Source organism: Euprymna scolopes, chromosome 19, assembly GCF_053919585.1.
Source record: "Euprymna scolopes isolate OS-2025 chromosome 19, ASM5391958v1, whole genome shotgun sequence".
NCBI classification, from domain to species: domain Eukaryota; kingdom Metazoa; phylum Mollusca; class Cephalopoda; order Sepiida; family Sepiolidae; genus Euprymna; species Euprymna scolopes.
The window spans coordinates 89,085,570-89,110,169 of NC_136500.1; the positions used below are offsets into that span (position 1 = coordinate 89,085,570).

The 24,600-nt window shown below is 33.3% G+C and overlaps 1 protein-coding gene across 2 annotated transcripts in view; it reads right to left on the reverse strand.

The window, feature by feature from the left end:
- The window catches only part of LOC145239826 (proto-oncogene tyrosine-protein kinase ROS-like), a 682,889-nt gene extending 677,950 nt beyond the window's left edge, over positions 1–4,939 (reverse strand). For both annotated transcript variants that reach the window (XM_080103360.1, XM_080103359.1), the window contains exon 1: positions 4,243–4,939. In XM_080103360.1, coding sequence (XP_079959486.1) covers positions 4,243–4,638 — 396 coding nt within the window. In that variant the 5' untranslated portion in view covers positions 4,639–4,939. The remainder of the gene's footprint in view (positions 1–4,242) is intronic.
- Positions 4,940–24,600: the final 19,661 nt, after the last annotated feature.

Genomic DNA, 24,600 nt, shown 5'->3' on the forward strand with positions numbered 1-24,600 from the left:
CGTAACGTGACGTAAGCAATCGTTTGGAGCGTGACCTGAGCTGTTTTTATTCAATTGGATTTTATGTTTCGAAATGTTTTAGACGGAGCGAGATAATTTGTATTATTCGGACTAGTATTTTTTTATCGGTTGTTACTTACACAATGTTTCGACCAATGTGACCTCCGACCTTCTTCAATTGACTTTTTTTCAAATTTGGTTATCTTTATACCGAACTCGGAAATCTATACGGAATTTTGAACTGAACCCTTTATTTAATCCCGATAAATAGATTGGTCTCGTTCTGTTATTCATGATCAGGTAGAAGGATCATTCTTATCCGTCACGCCACGGATAAAGGCGTTGGTTAGCAATTAGTTTTAATTGACAGTCTTTTGGGGTTTCAAGTTCAACCCTTAATGCAAGCGATAACAGTTTAAAAAAAAAACAGAACTAATTAACAACTTCTACCCTGTCATGGCTGACGGAACGAGAATAATTTATCGCCCTGAATTAAATAAGAGATACAAGCGCCTCTACATTAATGGGACGAGATTTCGGAAATCGTAATACTGAATTTCACATGAAAATAGTGGCATCTACGTATTCCTTGCGTTTTAAAGATGATTATATCCAAAAATTACGAAAATCGATGAGGTAGAAAATTATTTATTAAAGAAAATAAAAAATAGAATTTGAAGAAAACGATCGTAAGACAAAAGAGATTGTAAGATCGTAAGAGTTCAAAAGGGAGGTAATTTTCCGTTTGGATTCAAACAAAATGGCGGCAATTTTTCATCTGCTAATACAATTAAAGTTGTTTTTTTTATAATAGTAATATTCAGGTAATTTCAACGGCATAATTCGGAAGCTACCATTGTAACTTATTAGAATTGACAAAAAAATCAGTTGAAACCATTGTTTTTGTTTTTGTTTTTGTTTTTTTTCAAAACTCTATTTATCGACTACGAAATCTCGTCCCAATAATGCAGAAGCGCCAGAACACAATTTGAAATATCGTAGAGTCCGACATAAAGGTTTTCCAAGTTTAAATAGATGCGCTGAAGAAGATCGGAGGTTATATTGGCCACAACATCGTGAGAATAAAAGTTAAGATGAGAATGGTAGCCTGAATACGCCAACTAATACTATGATTTTAATTTCAATGGTTCCCATTCATAAATTATGCTAAAATATACTTATACATTTTTTGAAATATCGTAAAAATTGTCATTTTAACAGATTTCGGTTGGTAATTTACACGAAAGTACAAAAATAACAACAATCATATTGTATACGTGAAGGATTTTATTTATCGTGTTGCTTGATTATAACATGAGATTAGGGTTTTAGCTTCTTTCCAAAAAGTCGTTAGTTTGCTGCTTATCGCCTGAGACGTCCCTACGGTGAATGCTGGCAAGGCTTCCTGGATATTTATTACAGGCCAGGGTGTAGTTGTTACGAATAAAGACTTATTTTCTTTCTGAATTTTTTATATGGATTCTTTGGACTATTGTTCTCGTCTTGAGTGTCATTTTCACAACGTTTCGGTCGATGCAACTTCCGACCTTCTTCATGTGCATCTTGTCGAATTCGGGAATACACCTGGAGAAGGTCGGAGGTTACATTGACCGAAACGTTGTGAAAATAACACTCAAGATGAGAATAGTAGTCCGAAGAATCCAGATAATATGAATGACATTTTCTCATGTAAAAAAAATGTCCCAACAAGGCGATTTGGTCACACACTGACCAATCAGCTTGCAGGGCGCATTGATTCCATCTGTCTCTTGAAAAAACTGCTTCAGCCTTTTTGGGAATCAGAATTGTTCAGCAGAAATAACCCTGAAAGTAACGAAAAAAATATCTCCCTCTCTCTCTCTCTCTCTCTCTCTCTCTCTCTCATGTCTCTGTCCATTGGACGCTTAATCATCGACTCTCTTCTCACGATAACTACTGCCAAACTTACATAGGCCCAAAGAACTTTCTATTTTTCATTTTTTTTTTTTTTCATTTGGACACTGAAACGGTATCTCTACTATTATATAAAAGAAACGCGCGTGTGTGTGTGTGTGTGTGTGTGTGTGTGTGCGTGTGCGTGTGTGTGTGTGTGTGTGTGTGTGTCCGTTTCCTCTTGCGCCAATTTTTATGAAAGTTCACACGAAGGTATTTTATGTGCAAAGTTAGGGTCCGAGCAAAAGCCGAGCTGAACTGCCAGTTATATATAAAAGAAATAATTTTATAAAATTAACGGTAGGTTCTCTGCAGTGCAATGCAGACTACAATGTATTGTCGACTAAGTCACTGCAGGGATTCATGTGAAGCTTCCTCCTGGTGCACCGCGATGTGTCCCCAACTAGAGCAGGCAATCAATGAGCTGATTGAAAAATGGGCTATTTCACCGATTTCGATGATGATAAAAATATGGGAGTGTGAAACATTCGTTGATCATCATTCAATCCTGGGCGACGTCGGATCTCCCTGCTAGTATGTAACGGAATAAATCCTTTTGTTGTTGTTGTTATTATTATTTAAAAGAACAAAAGACAAACAAAAACAGTTTTTGTTTCCCATTTCGTACAATGGTTTTCGTTACGCGTCACTGATATATAGAAGTTCGTCATATTTCTGTAAGAGTACATTTTTGCCAAGTGCGTTGTTTTTTTTGGGGGGGGTGTATTTAAACCCCACCTGAGCTTTAGTCTAACTTCCTGAAAAGAAGGTTAATAAATATACGTGAAAGAAAACATTAGCATAAATGGTACTTCTACACTTTATCGCCGAAAATGGAGACGCCATTTGTTTTCGGGCACCTGTCATTAGAATCAGAGGGAGAAATCAGTATTTTAAACTATGGCCGAAATAAATAACTAAAAGAAATGAACTAGGTACTAATTACTTCAGGAAAGAACTATAAAAAAAAAAGTAAACAAATAAAATTAAAGAGAACATATATCCGTAATTGTTTGTTTCGATTTAATTAATGAAAACGGGAAAGTTTTTCATGAAACGTATATATTTATTTATTATTTAAAAAATGGATTTCATAAAAAATGTATTAAAAAAATGAAAATGACATATTCATAATTATTTAAAACTGGGCGAGCGCCATTTGAAAACGAAAACATTACTTGTATAAAATTGTATCAAAATATAATTACAAATACATTTATTGAAAAGTCTATGGAAGAAAATATAATTTTAATGAAACAATTTTGTAATTTTTTTTTTTATTTCCTACTTCGGTCATGGTTTAAAATACTGATTTCTCCCTCTGATTTTAACGTCAGGTGCCCGGAAAAAATGGCGTCTCCATTTTCGGCGATAAACTGTAGAAGTACAACATAAATAAAATTTTTAAAAAATAGGCATGAAGAAGACCAGCTGACGTATCAACTGAAACGTCGTATGCTGATGAGAACACTATGCAGTTATTTTGATAGTTTTTCATACAAATCAATCAAAAATTGAATCAACAAAACTTTTTCAATACTTTGAACTCGAATGTGATAATCAGCGTCGAACAACTGGTCTATGTCGAATGCACTAAAAATGAACGTGTGTGTGTGTGTGTGTGTGTGTGTGTGTTTATTAAATAATCGTCGTCATAATACCTATCACCATCATCATATCTGTCGCAAGCGACACCACGACGAAAAGGCATCACTGTCATGATGTCCATCGTCGTCGTCGTCGTCATCATCATCATCATCATCAATATCGCTCCTTTCATCATGATCTGTATCATCATCATTATCACCTGCATCATCATTGTCGTCGTAACTACTAATAAAGACAATATTACAGGCATTATCATCACAGCCAACACTAATAACAACCGTTACTATCGGTTGGCTAAGTGGTTTGGTTGTCGATACGGACTGAAAACACAGAAACACTTTCATCGAATCTACACCTGACCTTGTATCTAAACTTCTGGAGTTGAATAGAAAGAAAATAACACGCTACCAACAAACACTAACAACATCATCAAAACTAACATCATCATTCATCATCATTAATATTATCGTCATCATCACAGTGGAGTGTAGAGGAGCGGGAGCGACGAAATTATGGCCTCACGCATCAAGCATATAATCATATTAAAACTACGTTTCTCGTAATATTTATCAGTATTGAGACTTGCAGTTTATGGTGTATGCAATCAGGAATTTGTGCCGGTCATCACCAGAGCATCACCAGACCCCGGCACATCAAATCATCATCATCATTTTAGAAATATTCAAATAGTAACAGACTTACCGTGCTGTATGTTTCGCAGGTTTGTCGGCATTTCGACAGAACCAGAGAATTAGATCCGGCAACAACAGGTATAATTTCCAAAAGTAGCAGAAAGTTTAGCCATAGAATTCGAGGAATTGTCCGTGTCTGGTTATGTTTTGTTTTGGGGTATTCTTTATCGCTTACAATAACATTGTTATCAACATTGACGTTAGTCGCCATACTCCGGTCGTGTTTGTACTTCGCGCTATTCCTGTTGTCATCGCTGGTCTTTGACAACAGCGATCCCGACCACGACGACGCGACAATTCTACCCTTCGCAACCTTGGTATTAGTATTGTCACGGCAAAAATCGCGATCAGAAGATAAACATTTGTGACGACAACGGCGATCGTCGCCACTGCCGTTTCGCGTCATCGTACAGATGCTATAGAACTAGTATATTGTTTGCATCGGATAGAGGAGATATATATACATATTACACATATGTATGCACACATATATATAGTATATAAGTATATACGTATATGTAAACAGTAGTACCAAAGCACCAGCGACGTTAGTATCGCCGAACGCTTATATCTTCATCGTTGTTAAGTTTCTGCGATTCTCCGGTGATGTTGATGCCGCCGCTGCTGCTGCTATTGCGGACGAGGCTCGCAGAATTCCAATATATCTTTTTGGTGCGTTTCCCCTCTACAACGATCGTAGTAGATGTAGTAAGTAGTCGTAATAGTTTTGGCAAAACTCATGCCTTCATCATCATGGTCGTCGTCATCATCATCATCATCATCTTAATCATCATGGTCGTCGTCATCATCATCATCATGATCTTCATCATCATGGTCGTCGTCGTAATTATTTTCGACGCTTTTTGTCTTTCTTTTCTTCATCGACATTATTTCATTTTCCATCGGGTACTTTCTTTTTACTGTTTAAACTCTGTCGCTCATCTTCCTTTCTTTTTTTTTTCTTTTTTCTTTTTTTTTTTTTTTTTTTTCGCGCTGGGATGATCGCATTGTATATATAAATGTACTTTCTGTAAGTAGATTACTATATCTTAGCCTCCTCTCTCACTTTCCGTCTCTCTCTCTCTTTCACACAAAAATATACAGAAACACACACACACACACATACACATACATACACACATATATACACACGCAACAATATTTTATTTTGTATTTCATTTTGTGTTTCCATCATTTAATACCTATTTTCCATATTTTCTCTCCCTTCATTTAATTTTTGCTAAACATTTTCTTCCCTATTCTTCCCCCCCTCTCTCTCTCTCTCTCTCTCTCTCTCTCTCTCTCTCTTTCGTTTATTTATTTTTTTATTTCAATCTTTCTTCCTTCTTTCTGTCTTTACTTGTTCCCTTTTCTCTGTTTACCGTACTTTCTTTCTTCGCCTTTCTCTTTTTCCCTCATGTTCTTTCATTTCCTTGTGTTCTTTCATTCTTTTTCCTCTTTCCTTTCACGTTGGCAATCTTTCTTTCCTTCTTTTTCTTTTCACCTTGATGCCACCACACATTCCTTCTTTATTTATTTCATCTCTCTCTTCCTCTCTTTCTTTTTCTCTGCCCCCCTCCCTCCTATTTACTTATGTATTCCTGATCTAACTTATTCCTAACGTATTTCTCTCTCTATCAACCCCCTATACGTTCTTTCTCCCTCTAACCTTTTCCTTCCTCCCCCCCTTGCTTCACTTTATTCTATTTTCTCTTTATTCTTTTTGTCTTGTCTTTTTATTGGTTACTGACATAATTAAAATCACAATCTTTTATAACAGATTATTTTTATTACTAGTAAAACGCGTGGGAATTCCATAAGATGAGAAATATATTGAACCAACAAATGTTTTAATAAAGCTGATATTTTTCTGGATAGTGCAAAAAAAATCAGGTAGAAAAACTAATAACACGCAGAAAATATGAGTTTATTAATATTTCTATAAAAATAGTGTCCATTGTATTTTAAATATAGAACTGATTAAAATGAGATCAATTAATAAGTTTTAACAAATACCCAGAAAGTAATATTGTGCTACATAGTTCAATACAAATAATAAAATCACATTGTAAGAAATAATCATTAATTTATTCCTTCAGTCCAACACCTCTTGGCAGACAACGTCAGTCTCATTTTTTTTTTTTTTTTGCCGTTTCTTTCGAACTAGCCGGGGTACCCGGCGTTGCCCGTGTGTTCAAACGTGTGTGTTGAGCACACACAAGAAAAAGTGTTAGTAAGTAGGCAGACAGGCTCGAATCTGTGATGCGAAGGCGGAAAAAAGTGAAAGAAAACGTGACATCTTACCGCTAGAAAAGAAGCGAAAGGTGTTCAAATTTATCGATGTGAATCAAAATGTTGATTTGCTAAGTGAATGAGTTCACGCAAGCATAGAAATGAACGTTGGCTGAAAGCCAGTTCAGTTTTCCGCCGTTTCATTTATTTGTTTCCCTCACGATGTTGGGGAAACCAAGCTCACCCGAAAAAGGGGGAACTCTCAAATGAATAGCAATTATCTGATATGAAGGGTTTTCCCCCCACATTCTTTTAAGACGTCCCGGGACGAAAGGCCGCTGACGGCTTTGCTTCAACGAGTTTCGCTTTATTAATATGAAAAAGATCAACAAACACGCGAAAGGACGGAATAGCCTGAATTTTATAAAAGTCGATCTGTTAGGAAATAGGTCGCACATAAGAAAGAAATATGGTAAATCATATTGTAGACACGTTTTACCGGAAGTGAGGGTCAGCTGATCGGATCTGCGTTTGAGTCACCTGAGCAGGTTAGCTGGAGTCAGTGAGTTGGGTTTTCGACGTAAAGAAGAGCGGACAGCTTAACAGGTCGTCCCATCCCTTCACTGAGGGGGGGGAGACGCTGACGTGTGTAAAAATAAGATTTTGAATTAACCACGCAAGCAAAGATATTCACTTTCCATTCTTCTGCGATCGAGATCTGGAAGGTGAATAAAAACTATATAAAACCAATCATCGTTTTGGAGTGAATGAATATTCGTCCAAAACAGGTTTCCAGTCTCCCCCCCCTCCAAGAACAAGATGAATTCCAGGTGGACAAGATCAACAACGCATGAAGTTAAGGTATGTTCAAAATACATTACCACACACTCACACACAACACACACACAACTGCATATGAACAAATCACAAATAGACAGCAACATTTATATCAACAATACAACAGATCAAAATAAATGTAGAGACGACGTGCGTTTGCAAATCGTATATATTATGATCTAGGGAGTATATAAAAAGTTGTAAAAGATAATAACCCTCTTCGAGAAGCCCCCCCCCAAAAAAAAGCCTTTTTTGGACATACCAAAACACACGTGGCCGTTTTGACTTATATATATATATATATATATATATATATATATATATATATATATATATGATGCCCTTTTCACGTAAGGTTTTTGCCGACTTCTTTCTTCATTGAAGAATGACTGAACATCGAAAATTACTGATGATCATATATTGTCATAATGTGGTTTGACAATGAGGCTTCATCAAAAGGAGGTCATTCTCAGTTATTTTGTTTAGATCATTCTCGTTTTCTTGTCCAGAGTTGCCAGATTGACCTTTTTTAAAACCAAATTTCGCAAATTTGGCTCTTTTTTAAGCAGTTTGGCCTTTTTTGATGCAGTTTGGTCTTCAAAAATTGTATTTGACCTTTTTCAAATCGTAATGTACGGACTAACTAAGGAAGAGACAAGCAGAATATTATAGAGATAATTATTATCACTCACACAGGCATCATCAAAGATTGCTCTTTGAGAACAACCTGTTGCGTTCCCCGCAGTCAGATTTCCAGTACTTTCCATCTCTTTCAATAACCTTTGCAAATTAGTTTGCGTTATTGTAACAGTCGGTTACCATTGCTTTCTAGTCGATAGCGACCATTGGTCTTGACTGGAATTTGGGTGGAATAAGCCTCCCCAAGGTCCTAGTCCTCTTTGAATTCATCTAGTGGAGGTTTGGTTAGTGCTTTCACTCCTCGGTCTTTCCGTCCTTCTTCACCCTCCGCGACTATTTTGTGTGGTGTCAGTTGATGCCTAAACGAGTGTTTTTTTTAGGGGAGTGGATAATCTTAAACTAAACAGTTTCAGTTTTCTTGCTTCCATATGAGTGTTCATTGTGTTTTAATTCTGCGGATTTCTATATGTCCGGTTGCGCCTATAGCTCATGTGCATTAGTCTCCACATTCAAACATTTTTCTTAATATTTCTGCCGTTTTCGTTGTATTATTTTAGCCACCCCATGATGGTCATCCAATTTCCCCTATTCTTTTTCAAACATTTTCGGTATTGTTCCCAATGCTTCCACTATTGTTGGTGTTAGCTTGACTTTCTTCATCTCTCATATCTCTTTGCGCTCTTTAGCCAGTTCCGTTTATCTGCTCTGCTTTTCCGTCTACTTGTGGTCTACTAGAACGATGAAATCTATGATCTTGCAGGATTTTTTTCTTCTTGTTAACTATTATGACATCCGGTCTTCTTGCTTGAATAGGTTTATCCGTCTGTACATCTGTGTCCTATAGGATTATGTGACTTTCATTTTCAATTACTGTTGCCGCTTTGTGCTTGTACCATTTGTTCGGTTGCTCAAGAGTCAGCTGTCTGCATAATTCCCAGTATACTGCCTTTCCAACTAGATTGTGTTTATTCTGATATACTTTTTGCATTAGTTTGCTGAATTCGCTTAGAATGTGGTTTATTGTTTCATCTTTTGTCCACGGAGTCTACACTTGCTGTGTTTTATGTTTTGTCGATCCTTGCTTTTATGTAGTGGGTTCTAATCGTGTGATCTTGTTGGGCTGTTATTAGGGATTCAGTTATTTTGTTTAGGTTTCCTTTTCGTAGCCATGTCCAATTGTTTTCGTTAGTCTTATCTTTTGTCATCCTTATGAATCGTCCGTGTAGCTGTTTCTCTTCCTGTTTTTCTTTTCTCATCTTATCCTTTGACTTTCCGTTTTCTGTGTTGTTCATTTCTTCAGTCTTTTGCTACAGTGATTATTCTTTCGGTGTTCTGCATTATGTGTTTTCCTGATTCTTTTTCGTGTCATTCACACAGTCTTCTATACAAACCAGTCCTCTTCTTCCGTCTTTCCTTTTCACGTAGAATCAGTCAGTATCATCCTTTTCATGTAGTGCATTGTGCATGATCATAAGTTTCTTGGTCTTCTGGTCGAGATGCCTCGGTTCTTGTTTGGTCCAACCTCTAAACGGTCCAGAGTATCTTACTATTTACACTGCTCGTCTGTTTGTACCTTTTATTATGTTTCTACTATATAGTTTAGTTTCTAGGAGTTTTCTTGTTCTTCTGGGGTCTTACTTTCCGATTTCCTCTATCATTTTTGTTGCTTTGATAGTGTCTGCTTCCAGAACTCCCAAATATATGCAAATGTCATGTTCACGTAATGTTCTCATTTCCATTTCGTTGGGGAGCTCCATGCCCTCCATTGCCTCCAGTTTTCCTCTTCTCATGATCAGCAGTGCGCACGTTTTCATGCTGAATTCCATTTGGATTATCTGGCTGAAGATTCTGGTTGTGTTTATTAGCGTCTCTAGTTCCTTCTTGGTTTTTGCAAACATTTTCAGGTCGTCCATGTACATTAGATGGTTCATTCTTTTATCTGTATTAGTGAACTTGTATCCGGCTTTCTAAGAATATTTTAAAGGGGTATCATAGCTATGCTGAACAATAGTAGTGATATGGAATCCCCTTGGAAGATTCTTTTTTGTATTTTAATATTAGTTATGTATCAGCTGTCAAGTAAAGTCTCCATGTTCTCAGTGCATTTTCAATCAAATTGATAATCTTGCTTAGTATTTTGTACATTTTCAGGCATTCTATTATCCATGCTGGAGGGATCCTGTTGTGTACTTTCTTGCAGTCTATCCATGCTATGGTTATGCCCGTTTTTCTATTTTTTTACCTCCTTGGGGATTTTTTGGTTTATGTATAGCAGATCACGTGCTCCTCTTTTTCCTTTTTAACCCTAACCCTAACCCTTTCTGGTCATCGGGAAGTAATCCGCGATAACGAAGAGAGTGCTACAATTGTTCTTTCAGTTGTGCGGTTAATATTTTTCACATTGTGGGTAAGCATGTTATAGGCCTGTAGTTGCTAAGTATATTTCCTTTTGTTGTGTCTTTTGCACAAGTGTAGCTGTCTTTATAATAATAATAATTATTATTATTATTATTATTATTATTAAATCGTGTCGTCACTTATCAAGACCCACCGGCCACTCGAGGATAAAGGTTATTGAGTTTAACCGTAATCAGGGGATTAGTAATGATGGTTGTAACTGGCCAATTCTAGAGGGGGGAAAATAATTTATTGGTAGAGTGATTATAGCCAGACGGGTTTTGATGTGAATTTTTTACGGGGAGGGGATTATTATTATTACTATTATTATTATTATTGTTATTATTATTATTATTATTATTATTATTATTATTGTGACTAATTAGGGGTTTTTATGAGTTATTATTAATGATTTCGAAACGGCGTTCCCTGGAATATGAGTGATAATAAGTCTTCCCAGATTTCAGTCACTCTCCACCTTTTTCGATAACCGTGGCCAATCATTTTGTTTTATCGCAACAGCCATTTGCCATTGCTTTGTCTTTGATAGAGTTTGAATGTTTCAATGGCAATAAACCTCACGAATATTCCAGTACTCTTTTTACGTCCTGGATATGACCTAAAACTAAATCAGATGGTGAGGCCCCACCTTGCGGGCCTTGGGGAGTGTGGTGCCACCCTTTAATTGCCATTGCTCCCAGGTCCAGTCGGACCCGGAGTGGTAGTACCTGTTAGGGTACCAACTATGGGTTAAATATAATATGACTTTAAAAATAAATATACTCCATTAAAAATCGTTCCTCAAAATAACTAGATTCGGCATTAAATAACATGAAAAAGGTTGATATGCCGTAAAACAAAAACAACCAACTAACCAACCAGTACCCTTTGCGCTATTCTGGTAGAGGTTTATATAATGCATTTCTTATCAGGTATTTCCTTCCTCCTTGAACTTTCACGGCCATTTTGTGCAGTACCAAACGAATGTTGTGTTACTGTTTTGTTATTAATATGTGCTAATATGTTATTAATATGTGCTATCGTAGCTCTGGGGGAACTGGGAAGATCAAGTATCGCAATCGCAAACTAAATTGACCGAAAACGGCTCAAAAGACTATTTGGCGCTTGTCCAGAATTCACCCTCCCCATGAAAAAATAAAAATAAAAAAAAATCTCTATGATATAGTTACCTGTGACGGAAAGAAAATATGGTACACAAGAAAAAAATCAGGTAAATTAACCAAGTAGTTTTATTTTTATAAAGAAAATCAAGCGAATCTGAGTTTTTCAAGTGCCTTCGTCCCGTGTTAAAAATGGCTTTCTAAAATCTCTCAATTTTCAATTGTTTGGAGTTATCTCCCTTGTTCTTTCTTTTAGCCATAAAATTTGATTTTCTTATTAAAAAATAAAATAATTTTTTTTTTTTTTTAATTTACGTGATTTTTGCTGTACGATATTTTCTTTACGCCATACACATTTTTCTTTAGTTTTTATTCTTATTTATTTATTTTTTTTTACGTGGGGGAATTTTGGACAAACATTCTTTTAACCAAAACTGCCATTTTTTTTTTATCTACGATATGCGTAAATAGAAATGTCTGATAATAAAATGAAAATAACCATTGAATTAGAAAATAATCAGATGTACTCTTGCAAAACAATGTTCAAATTATTTAAACTTAGGATCGCAACACATGATGTTCTAATGGTCTTCTAGTTTGAATATGTATTTGGCGTTTTAATCTCACTGCCAGTGTCATAAAATAACCCACCTTCATTTATAGGGACTGATATTATTATTATTATTATTATTATTATTATTATTATTATTATTATTATTATTATTTATTTATTTATTTATTTACTTATTTATTTTTTATGAGGACATTTCAGTGCTTTTCACATCAATCTGTATAATGTACGTTTAAAAATAACTCTGTTCTTTTAATAACAAGTGTCTTTTAAGGATCAATAGTATTTTCTAAAAAGAAAAAATGACTTTTCTTCTTCCATAATCGTCATTGCCAGATAGCTATTGTTTAAATAAATAAACCGAACATTTCACTTTATCAAAAATTGTAGTAACGTAATTCTTTTTAAAGCAATAAATATTCTCTGCCTACTTACAAAAAAAAAAAATTGTAATTAAATATTTTTTTAATCAATAAAACGAATGTCACTTTTATAAACGCAGTATCTGGCCGCCCGGCGTTGCCCGGTCATACAATACGCTTAAACATGATATTTTAATCATGCAGGTTGCATATGCATTATTATAGAATACGTCCTCTGTTGATGATTATATAGATAAATAATTTTCCCAGTGGACTAATTCGCAAAACAATCAAAACTAAAAAAATAGTAATGATAACGTCGTTCATCAAATTCCGTCTGTGTTTGTTTACAATATCATGTCAGCTGATATTTGGGCTTGACGATATTAAACATAGTCTTTCTTCTCTTATAGATAAAAAAAAAAAGAATGATTTTTACAGGAGAATATTTTATGTTACACCGGCCGGTGTAACGTAAAATATTACCCTGTAAAATTTCTTCTTTTTTTATCTATAAGAAAAGAAAGACTATGTTTAAGATTGGATTTTTTTTTTTCGATTTTTGATGCTTATCGGATGAATTTCTGTACAAAATATATCTAAGAACACTGCCAGACATATGAATTAGCTTTGCGTGAAATTTGCAAAAGATAGGCTCAGCCGTTTCGGAACCTGTGAGGAAAGGGACTCAGACACACACACACACACATACAAAGTAAGATTTATATAATGATAGAGATAGAGATGTATCATCATCAGTACCATATATATATATATATATATATATATATATATATATATATATATATATATATATATATATATATATATACACTTATATATAAAAGACAATTTCCTCTGTGTGTATGTGAGAGTTTGTGTATTTGTCTGTGTATGTGTGTGTGTGTTCTTTCCATATAGACTGTGAAACGGCGATGCCGGTATTGTTTTTTTTTTTTTGTAAATTTCAAATAAATTTACTTATTTTTAAGTGTTCTTATATAGGTTTTGTATCGAGATGTCTCCGATAAATATCGAAAATTGATAATCAGATAAAAACAAAAAAAATTTATCCTATTTTGGCAAAGTAAAACCCTTGTACAGTTTACCACTACAGATGCATTTGAGAAGTTTATCACCGCACAAGCAGAAGGGTTCGGCATATAAAATCTACGATAGGTTCTTTGATAAGACCGGGGCACGCTCTAAATTAATGTTTGTGTTTCTGGCACAATTAAACTAAGATGGGTGACTTTTCCATTTGAACTTCAATTCATGCCATTATATAAGAATTTGCGGTGTTTCCTTAACTATAGCAGGCAATCAATCGGTTTGATGGAAAAGTTGGCGATTACACCGATTTCGATAACAAGAAATTGGAAATGCGGAACATTTGTTGATCTTAATTCAATCCTGGCAACGTCGTATCTCAATGCTACTTATTATTATTATTATTATTATTATTATTATTATTATTATTATTATTATTATTATTGTTGTTGTTGTTGTTGTTGTTGTTGTTATTATAAATATTGTTAATATTATAAATATTATTATCATTATTATAAATATTGTTATTAATATAAATATTATTATTATAAATATTGTTATTATTATACATATTATTATTATAAATATTATTATTATTATACATATTATTATTATAAATATTATTATTATTATTATAAATATTATTATTATAAATACTATTATTATTATAAATATTGTTGTTATTATTATTATAAATATTGTTGTTATTATTATAAATATTATTATTATAAATATTGTACTTATTATGAATATTGTTATTATTATTATAAATATTGTAATTATTATATTATTATTATTACAAATATTGTTATTATTATGAATATTATTATTATTATTACTATAAATATTATTATTATAAATATTGTTATTATTATAAATATTATTATTATTATTATTATTATTATTATTATAAATATTATTATTATTATTATTATTATTATTATTATAAATATTGCTATTATTATGAATATTATTATTTTATTATAAATATTGTTATTATTATAATTATTATTATTATAGATATTGTTATTATTATAATTATTATTATTACTATTATAAATATTATTATTATAAATATTATTATTATTATAAATATTGTTATTATAAATATTATTATTATTATAAATATTGTTATTATTATAAATATTATTATTATTATAGATATTGTTATTATTATAAATATTGTTATTATTATTATTTTTATTATTATTATAGATATTATTATTATTATTATTATAGATATTACTATTATTATTATTATTATTATTATTATTATTATAGATATTATTATCATTATTATTATTATTATAAATATTGTTATTATGATAAATATTGTTATTATTATTATAAATATTGTTATTATTATAAACATTGTTGTTATTATAAACATTGTTATTATTATCATTATTATTATTATTATTATAAATATTGTTATTATTATAAATATTGTTGTTGTTGTTGTTGTTATTATTATTATTGTAGATATTATTATTATTATTATTATTAATATTAATATTATTATTATTATTATTATAGATATTATTATTCATTATTATTATTATTATAGATATTATTATTATTATAGATATTATTATTATTATTATTATTATTATTATTTATTAATTATTATTATTATTATTATTATTATTATTATTATTATTATAAATATTGTTATTATTATTTACTCACTAGTCACACAGGTCACCATCACAAATTTCTTTTTGAGAACAACTTTTGGTGTTTTCTGGAGTCTGAATGACAACAAGTCTCCCCAGATTTTCAGCACTCTCCACCTCTTTCGATAACCTTTGCACAAGAATTTGCGTTATCGCCACAGTCGCTTACCACTGATTTCTAGTTTGCAACGACAATTGGTTATCCCTGGGTTTTGGTGGCAATAAGCCTCCCCAACTTCCCAGTCCTCTTGGCACTCATCCAGGAGAGGTCTGGCTAGTGCTTTCTCTCCTCGACTTTTACATCCTTCTTGAACCTTGGTGTTAGTTTATGGTGACGTATACGCAAAAAATAGGGATACTTTACGGTTATATCGTTTCAGTTTTCATGATGCCATGTCTCCATATCGTGTTCCTTTGTATAGCCGTTACTGTATCCAGTTTGTGTCTGTAGTTCAAATGTTGTGTTAGTCTCTGCATTAATATTTCTGCAGTTTTCATTATTGTTATCCATGGTATCTTTTCAGCCATCCCTCTGGTTTCAATCTCCCCAATTTATTTTTCAAAGTTTTTCTGTATTATCCATAGTGCTCCTACTATTAGTGGGATTATCTTGACTTTCTTCATTTTCCAGATCCCTTTGAGCTCTCTGGCCAGTTCCGTGTATTTGCTCCGTTTCTCAGTCTTCTTAATGTTCACTCTGTAGCCTGCTGGAACGGCAAAATCTACAATCTGGCAGGACTTTTCCTTCTTGTTAACTATTATGATATCCGGTCTTCTTACTTGGAAGGGTTTACCCATTTATATATCCATTCCAATAGGATATTTTGACTTTCATTTTCCAGTACTGCTGCCGGTTTGTGCTTGTACTATTATTGTCTGAGTGTTCAACATGCGATTGTCTGTATAACTACCAGTATATTACCTTCCCCACTTAATCGTGTTTATCTTTATATTCTTTTGGGGATAGTTTGCTGCATTCATTTATTATGTGGTTTATTGTTTCATCTCTTTATCCGAGAGTCTACATTTACTGTTTTCTTGTGTCTTGTCGATCCTTGCTTTGATGTTGTTGGTTCTAATCACGTTATCTTGTGCGGCTGTTATTACAGATTCAGTTTTCCTGTTTAGGTTTCCTTTTTCTAGCCATTTTCAAGTGTTTTTGTAGCTGCTTCACTTACCACTTATCTTTCCTCGTCTATCCTTTTTTTATCTTGTTTGTTTCTTCAGTGTCTCTTGCTGTGGTAATTATTCTTTCGGTGTTCTGCATTATACATTTGTCGAATTCTTTTTTTTTTTTGTATTATTTAAATAATCTTCAATACAAAACAGCTCCCTTTCTCCGTCTTTCCATTTCACATAGAATCGGTCAGTGTCATCTTTTGGGTATAGTGCATTGTGCATAGTCATGAGTTTCTTTGTCTTCTGGTCGAGATTATTCTGTTCTTCTTTAGTCCAACTTATAAACAGTCCAGCTGTTTATTCCTTTAATTGTTTTTTTGTTTTTTTACTATATACTTTAGTTTTTAGTCTTTTTGTTCTTCTGAGATATTCTTTTCCAATTTTCTTTTTCATTTCTGTTGCTTTGATGATTTCTGGATCCAGAACTCGCAAGTATTTGTAACTATCATGTTCACCTGGTGCCCTCATCTCTGTTTGATTGGATATTATCATATCTTCTGTTGCTTTCAGTTTTCCCCTCCTCGTGATCAGCAGTGCGCACTTTTTTATACCAAATTCCATTTGGATATCCTGGCTAAAGATTCTGGCTGTGTTTATTAGTGTCTCTAGTTCTGTCTTTGTTTTTGTAAACAGTTTCAGGTCATCCATGTACATTAAGTGGTTCATTCTTCTATATTAGTGAACTTGTATCCGGCTTGGAATTTTCTTAGTATATTGTAAAGGGGCATTATGGTTACGATGAACAGTAGTGATGATAGGGAATCATCTAGGAAGATCTCTCTTTGTATTTTAATCTTATTTAGTCATGTGTTGTCCATCAGTTATCAGTTCAAGTCTCTATGTTCTCATTGTATTTTCTATCAAATTGATTATTTTGCCTGGTATTTTGTACATTCTCAAGCATTCTATTATCCACGCTTGCGGGGTCCTGGTATACGCTTTATATTAGTCAATCAATTATATTAGTCAATCAATGCCAGGGCTAAATTCTATTTTCTCTTTTTTACATCCGTCAAGATCCTTTGAGCTATGTATAATAGGGCATGTGTTCCTCTTTTTCCTTTTTTTTCTTTATTTTTCCTTTCTGTTTCTCTGGGAGTAGTCCGCAGTGAAGGTAAATTTGTTCCCTCAGTTGTGCAGTTAGTATTTCTACATTGTAGGTAAACAAGTTATAGGTCTGTAGTTGCTAGGGGTTGTCCCTTTTGCTGCGTCCCTTTGCGCTAATGTGGTTCTATTATTATTATTATTATTAGTAGTAGTAGTAGTAGTAGTAGTAGTAGTAGTATGCTCGTTAACTTTACAGTGCTGTGTTGTTTTACAGTTTCTTTTTTTTTTCACTCAAGAGCAGGCTTTTACACCAAAGCTAGTGAGCATAGTCAAAAAGTCAATTAGATGGAAAGCACCTGGCGTAGGATATTTGCTGCGCCAAGCAGAACCGACTTGTGGAGTACAGTGATGTTTTCCTGTATTCCGAAGGAGTTCAACTGTTTCTCAAGGTCATTTGGAATTGAGCTAAGCGCACCTACGATGATTTCCACGATGGAAGTTTTCTTATCCCATAACCTGCCAATCAGTTTCTGATAGTTCCGTAGTTTTTCATTCGTTTTGCCTGTAAAGTTGATGTCGTTTGGGCAAGCACATCAATAATTTGGCTTTTGTCTTTTCGTTCACGACTACAATATCCCGTTTCCTATGAGTGAGTTATCTTTCGGTCACACTGAACCATGAAATTCAAGAAAATCTCAACTTTCTCATTTTCCACTATCGCTTCTGGGTGATGGTGCAACCACTTGTCCGTCACTTGGATTCCAAACTTTTGACACAAACATCAATACAGATGTGTGCATACTTTGTCATTGCGACATTTGTGCTCATTTTGAGCTAAAGTTGAACAGGCACTGACAATGTTTCAAGAGTTACGCAACACATAATAATAATAATAATAATAATAATAATAATAATTATTATTATTATTATTATTATTATTATTATTTGATGCTTTTTTTTTTTACAATTGCAGATAATGTTTAACTTTTACATTATGCGTCTGATTGTTAGTTTCGAGGGGGGTAGTACTTATTTAGGTAAAAGAGAAACAGCGTATCTGATAACTGCTTCCGGTTTTTTAATAAAAAAAAATTGACAAGCGATTTTAATAAGAATACTGTCATCATTTTCGCCCACTTAGATTGTGGGAGAAATTTTTATTTCACAAGTTTTATCAAATGAAAAATCGCAAACAGACTGTTTATAAAAACATTTTTTCAAATCCCCCAAAGAAACACCAATTATAAATAAAGTATAGTAAACTTAAAACCACATTTTCAACTTCTCTTCTAAAAAAAAAAGAAAAAAAAAACATTTTAATAATGAAAATGAACTTCTGATTATTTGTAATTTAAAAAAATAGAATTATGAAAAAGCGGTTTGATTTTTTATACGTTAATAAAAATAGTGAAAACATATTAATCCCCCTCCCCCGCCTAAGAAAGGCTACCTAAAATATGTGTAAACAGTTTTCTGATAAATCCAAAACTGTAAGCTGTCATCAAGTAGACTATTTCTCATTTACCCTTATCCATTATTATAATTACTCACTAGGAGTTTTGTAGTGGTCCCTGGAGTCTGAGTGACGACAAGTCTCCACAGATTTCCAGTATTCCCCATCTCTTTTGATAACCTTTGCAAATTAATTTGCGTTATCGAAACAGTAGTTTATCATCGATTTCTAGTTGGTAGCGACCAATGGTCTTGACTGGAATTTGAGCGGAATAAGCTTTCTCAAAGTCCCAGTCCTGTCTGTACTCATCCAGTGGAGTAATGGTCTTCTCGGTCTTTCCAGCCTTTTTGATCCTCCTTAACTATTTGGTGCGGTATCAGTTGATGCTGACACTTTGTTGGGGTGAGGGTAACTCATAATCATACGGTTTCTGATTTCTGTATTCTATATGAGTGTTTCTTTGTGGTTCACTTCTGCATTTTTATATGTCCGGTTCGGCTAATTTAATGATTTATATAAGTTTGTTGTTGTTGTTGTTAATTTTTGTTGTATTTTAAGTTGATTTTTTATTTTTCAAATTTTATTTGTCTTTTATATTTGTTGTCTCCGGATGGTTAGTTGTTTTCAAAGTTTAGTTGTTACTAAGAATATTCGAGTGATGTTTCAATTTTTATTAGTTGTTTGAAAGGGATTTATATTTTGTGGTAAAGATTCACTCTTTTTAAAAAGTTTAGGATATTATTAGAGTTTTCCTTTTGAAAGAGTTTTTTTTTTTTTTTTTAGATTTTTCGCCTTGTAAAAGGGTATCATTCAAACACTACCTTGTTTGAATATATGGTTAAGTGGCAGTTTTAGTCATTTAGAACTGCTGTAAAGCTTCACCGCTCACTCATTTTTCGACCAAATTTCAAACAATTATTACAGTTTATAGACCACCTTCTCGGCTATATTGTAAATTTTTTTTTGCAATTTTCGTTCAGTAAAACAAAACTTATGATGTATTTTCTGGTGCTCAAAATCGTAAAAAACGTAAGGAGATGAGCGACGTTTTTTTATGACTGGTTTCCATAGCAACCACGTCGCTTCAGCGACTACTGTTGCTACCAATTCACCGCTCTCGCGAAAAGAGAAGTAACAAGTAAAACAGAAAGAATGAAAGAATAAAAGGGGGATAATTGGAGAATTTTATTGAAAGCAGACGAGTACCGTACATTGTTATTACATATGTATATGCTATATTTATGGGGGTAAAAAAATAAGACTGAAATTAAACAAAGAACAAATGAATTTACTGGAAGCCTGGAAAAATCATGGATTACAATAGAAAAATGCGAGCATGAAAAGTAATATGGTTAAGCTTAAACATCGAAAGTAAAGGACTAGTTGTTAAAACTGGGAAAGAAAATGTTAAGATAATCTAGAGAAAAAATATAACAACTTAAAATATTGCAGCATAAGAATTTTTTTTTAATTCAATTTATAACATTATATAATCAATTCTTAATGCTGCAATATTTTAAGTTATGAATTAATTATATTTTTTACTAGAATATCTTATCCTTTTCTTTTTCAGTTTTAACTAGTCCTTTATATTTCCATGTTTAAGCTTAACCATATTAATTTTCATTTTCTATTGTAATACAAATATGTGTGAGGTCATAACCGTCCAGTAAGAAGTGTTTCACCGCATAGGGGTCGTGACATGTTTTACATTCGCGAGGTTCTTCATTTTTTTTTAATATGGAGAAGTAAGTTATATATGTATGTCGTATTCGATTACATGTTAGGACTACTCACCATTCGGAGAAATAAATTACTGAGTCTTCAGTGACTTCTCATTGAATAATCAACTGAAGTGTTATCTGGTCTCTTCTTTGAACGTTAGGGTTAGAGATTAGAGTTAAAGTTAAAAGTTGGGTTCCGGGCTCGGTAACCACACATTCTTTCGAAACAAATAAGTGTTTTGCTTGCTTTTGTACCATGTTGATTGCAATCTGATACGTAGATCGCGTAACAAAGAGTAGATATCACAAAATAGTAACCTCATAACCCATAGACTACGAGAAAAAGCAAGGCCAAAAGAAAAACTTTTTAAATCGAACTGTAGGTAATAGGAAAATAGAAAACAACCATCGAATCAGATATATAAAAAAAATGAATAGATAATTAATGTGAGTTCGCTTTGCAAAGCAACATGCAAATTAGCTAACCTTCGTGCGCTGACTATATTTGAAAGATGTTTTCCTTCTATTGTGAATTAGAAAGTTCACATTCATGCAGATGAAACATTCACAATTAAAAATGGAGAATAAAAAATTGAGATTGAAATTGGAAAAAAGGGGCGATATGATGGGGTAAAAAAAAGAAGGGATAGAAAATAACAATAAATGCAAAAGTCTTTACGAATATATGTGATGTCATAACAGTCCAGTAAAAGATGTTTCACTGAATAGGGCTCGTGACATGTTATATATACATTTGAGGGGTTCTTTCCGACAACAACACAGAAAAACAAACCCCGATCACAATTCTTAATTTTTCTTTTGACAATGGGATTTATCCCGAAATATTGCTTCGACAATCAATGTGGCGGCGGATTAGGTACTACGAGATTAGCTAGTCTTGCTTTGTCTGGGTGACATATGTTCCTGTTCTATCTTAAGAGCTGAACCATGAGGCTTTAACAATACTCTTTGGGAAGAAGTTGTTTTGCTACTAATTGTCTAAGGCACTTCTATCAGGGATTTTCGACGGTGCTGTTTAGGTTATTATTATTTTCTTTTATTTTTTATTTCTTTTGTTTTGTGTTTTTTTTTATTTTTTGCGGAGACTGGATGGTCCTTCTGCTGCGGTGGCCTTTTCTATCATCCATTTCCGTGGACAAAGGAGTAAGTGCCATCTGGAATATGATTTGGTTGCTTTGTTTTATGACATCCGCTTATTTTGATTTATTTAATGTCGAATTTTGCCAATTGCTTAACACTTTTTTATGTCCCAAGTTCATTTTATCTTCAATTTTTTATCCATGGTGTTTAGTTTAGTTGCTTTGTAGAGGAAAATTGTTTTGTTTTTTTGTTTTTTTTTTTGGGGGGGGTTCCTTTGGTTTTTGACTTTGTAGAACATGATTGAGTTTTGCAAAAGAAAGGAAAAAAACATAACATCAACGTTTTAGATCAAAAAATTTTGAATGGGGAAGGGGTCTTTAAATCTTACTATCCGTGCGAAGAACGGCTCAACTTTGTAAATACAGAAGACATACTAATGAAGATTATAAACATATAGGGAATTTCACTTTAGGGTTTCTGTCGGGTTATAAATTTCTGTTTGATGTCAGAAGCATACAAAAAAGAGAGACGACCTGGTGGTGGAACAGAATATCCAATTACAGTACTTTTTCATAATATTTCATAGTATTAGAACATATACTTGAGTCTTTGAGGCTACAATCAAGAAGTTGACACCGGACATCACAAGAACACACCCAAATCTCTGCACGCTGTTTATATATATATATATATATATATATATATATATATATATATATTTCCAGCATCAACCAATCAAATGGGAATACAAAGACGTGTTCACAAAAAATATGTCCCTTTTGTACAGTAGTTCTTTTTCTGGTGGGTCCAATTATGCCTAACTACGCATGCGTGAAAGTCATCAAAGAAATGTGAGCGCACGCATGCGCATGGAGGCGTCTTCGTATGAAATCTGACTGCGTGAACGTGAAAGTTATTTGCGTCTTTCAAATTTCTTTAGCATAATACGTTTTGCAGGCGATTCACAAGCTAATATGATACAGTAAACATCAGTACATTGGTCATTAGGGTATACTTGGTAAAGAAATGAACTAATGTGTATGTGTGTGTGTGTTGTCTGTGTGTGTGTGTGTGTGTTGTGTGTGTGTATGTGTAAACTGATAAAGTAATCAATAAGGAAATGAAGGATGCTGAATAGAAAGTAAAACGTAGAAATAAATAGAAGAAATATACAAGAGAAAATATATATAGGCAGAAATATAATATATATATAACAAAATATATAAAAATAGAAAAATAAAAAAATATAAATAAAAAAATAATAATAACAATAGATTAAAAAAGAAAGATGCAATAAGTCACAATAAAAGTATATAATAAAAATTAAGCAAAAAATGAAGCAAAATTAAAAATATTTTTATACATTTTTTATTTTTTATATATATATATATATATATATATATATATATATATATATATATATATATATAATCTTTATAAACGATGGTATGTTACATTCCAATGACCAAATCTTTCTTCATTTTTATCTTACTGACACTCAAACAATAAAATATGTGGACAATTGTTTCGCGCACAAAAGAAGTACCGACAATAATCACGGATTTTTCATTCCTGCAGCTCTTCAGAAGAAGATCAGCTCCGGAAGAAACTCGAAAAAATACACAAAAGAAACCTTTTACATACTTAGATGCTCCTCCATGGGATTAATGGACTATCTCATGACGTCACTTTCTCTAGTGACGTCACTTCCGGTATCGAGTACCGGTGCCTGGAGTCAGGGATGGCACGCGACCAAGCAGGTCAAGTGCACACGCCCCACTGTTGAGGAATGGTATTGCTCAACTTGCTTTGCCTGTAATCTATGTGAATACATGTTCGTTTCCTAAAAATCCTCTGTTCCTTCGTTCTTATTACCATTTTAACCCCATATCAACTGGCGACGAAGATGAGATTCGAACTCACGCGGAGAATCCCCACAAAAAAAAAAAAAAAAAAAAAAAAACAGAATTCTAATTGACTCCATAACAATACTATAACCAAAAAGATGGTTATCACAAAAAGGTTATATCAAACTATTAACCGAGGTTACGCCCGGTATATAAGTTTATTTGAGATTTTTTGATCACGGAACGCCCCGAAAAGTTCAACAATTATTCTGGTCATCTAGAACAACTTTCACAACTCGCCAGTTTGGCCTTGATCGTCTACGCGGGGACAGAGTTTGACAATGGATTCTGGTTAATCTATTGCAACAAGAAAATCTCACCAATTTATGGAGATAGATGCAGCCACACGCCATGTTGTGATTTTTGTTATTGATCCGCGGGTAACAGCCCTCTCCCGGCGTCGAGGTAGGCACTCCTCTCCTGGTAGATGGTTTCTGAAAAACAACTCAAGTTGACTGTCCGGTCAGATATCAATGCAAACTTCTTCGCAGAAGCAATAAGTAAAAACTCCAGTCGTTGGTTTTCTTTTTTCATATAAAAATTATATTAACAGAAACTATATGACTACAAAGTTCTAATATAATACCACTATACAAGATTATTGTATAGGCAGTTAGAATTAAATCACTTCAGAGTCCACATTTCAATAAGTATGGCATCATCTGCAACTGACAGCGCTTTTACCTGGCGGAACAATCAGTAACAGGAAGGCCAGCGAATGACGTTGTATTCGATCCAGTTTCGCTTTTATACGAAAAACACAAATAAATACGCGAGAGGATGGAATAGGGCAAATTTTATAAAAGTCGATCCAAATAAATCTAGATAGGACGTCTCTTCGCAAATCGTAGATATTATGATCTAGGGAGTATATAAAAAGTTGTAAAACATAGTAACCTTCTCGAGACCCCAACCACCACCCCTCCGTCGGAAAAAGCCTTTGCTGGATATACAAAAACGCGCGTGCCACTTTTGCCTTTTATATATTTATAGATTTCCATAAACGATGTTTCTGACAAGGCTGAAAAAATCGTTTTTTTCTCCGTCGATTATCGTTTATAGCCTTGATAAA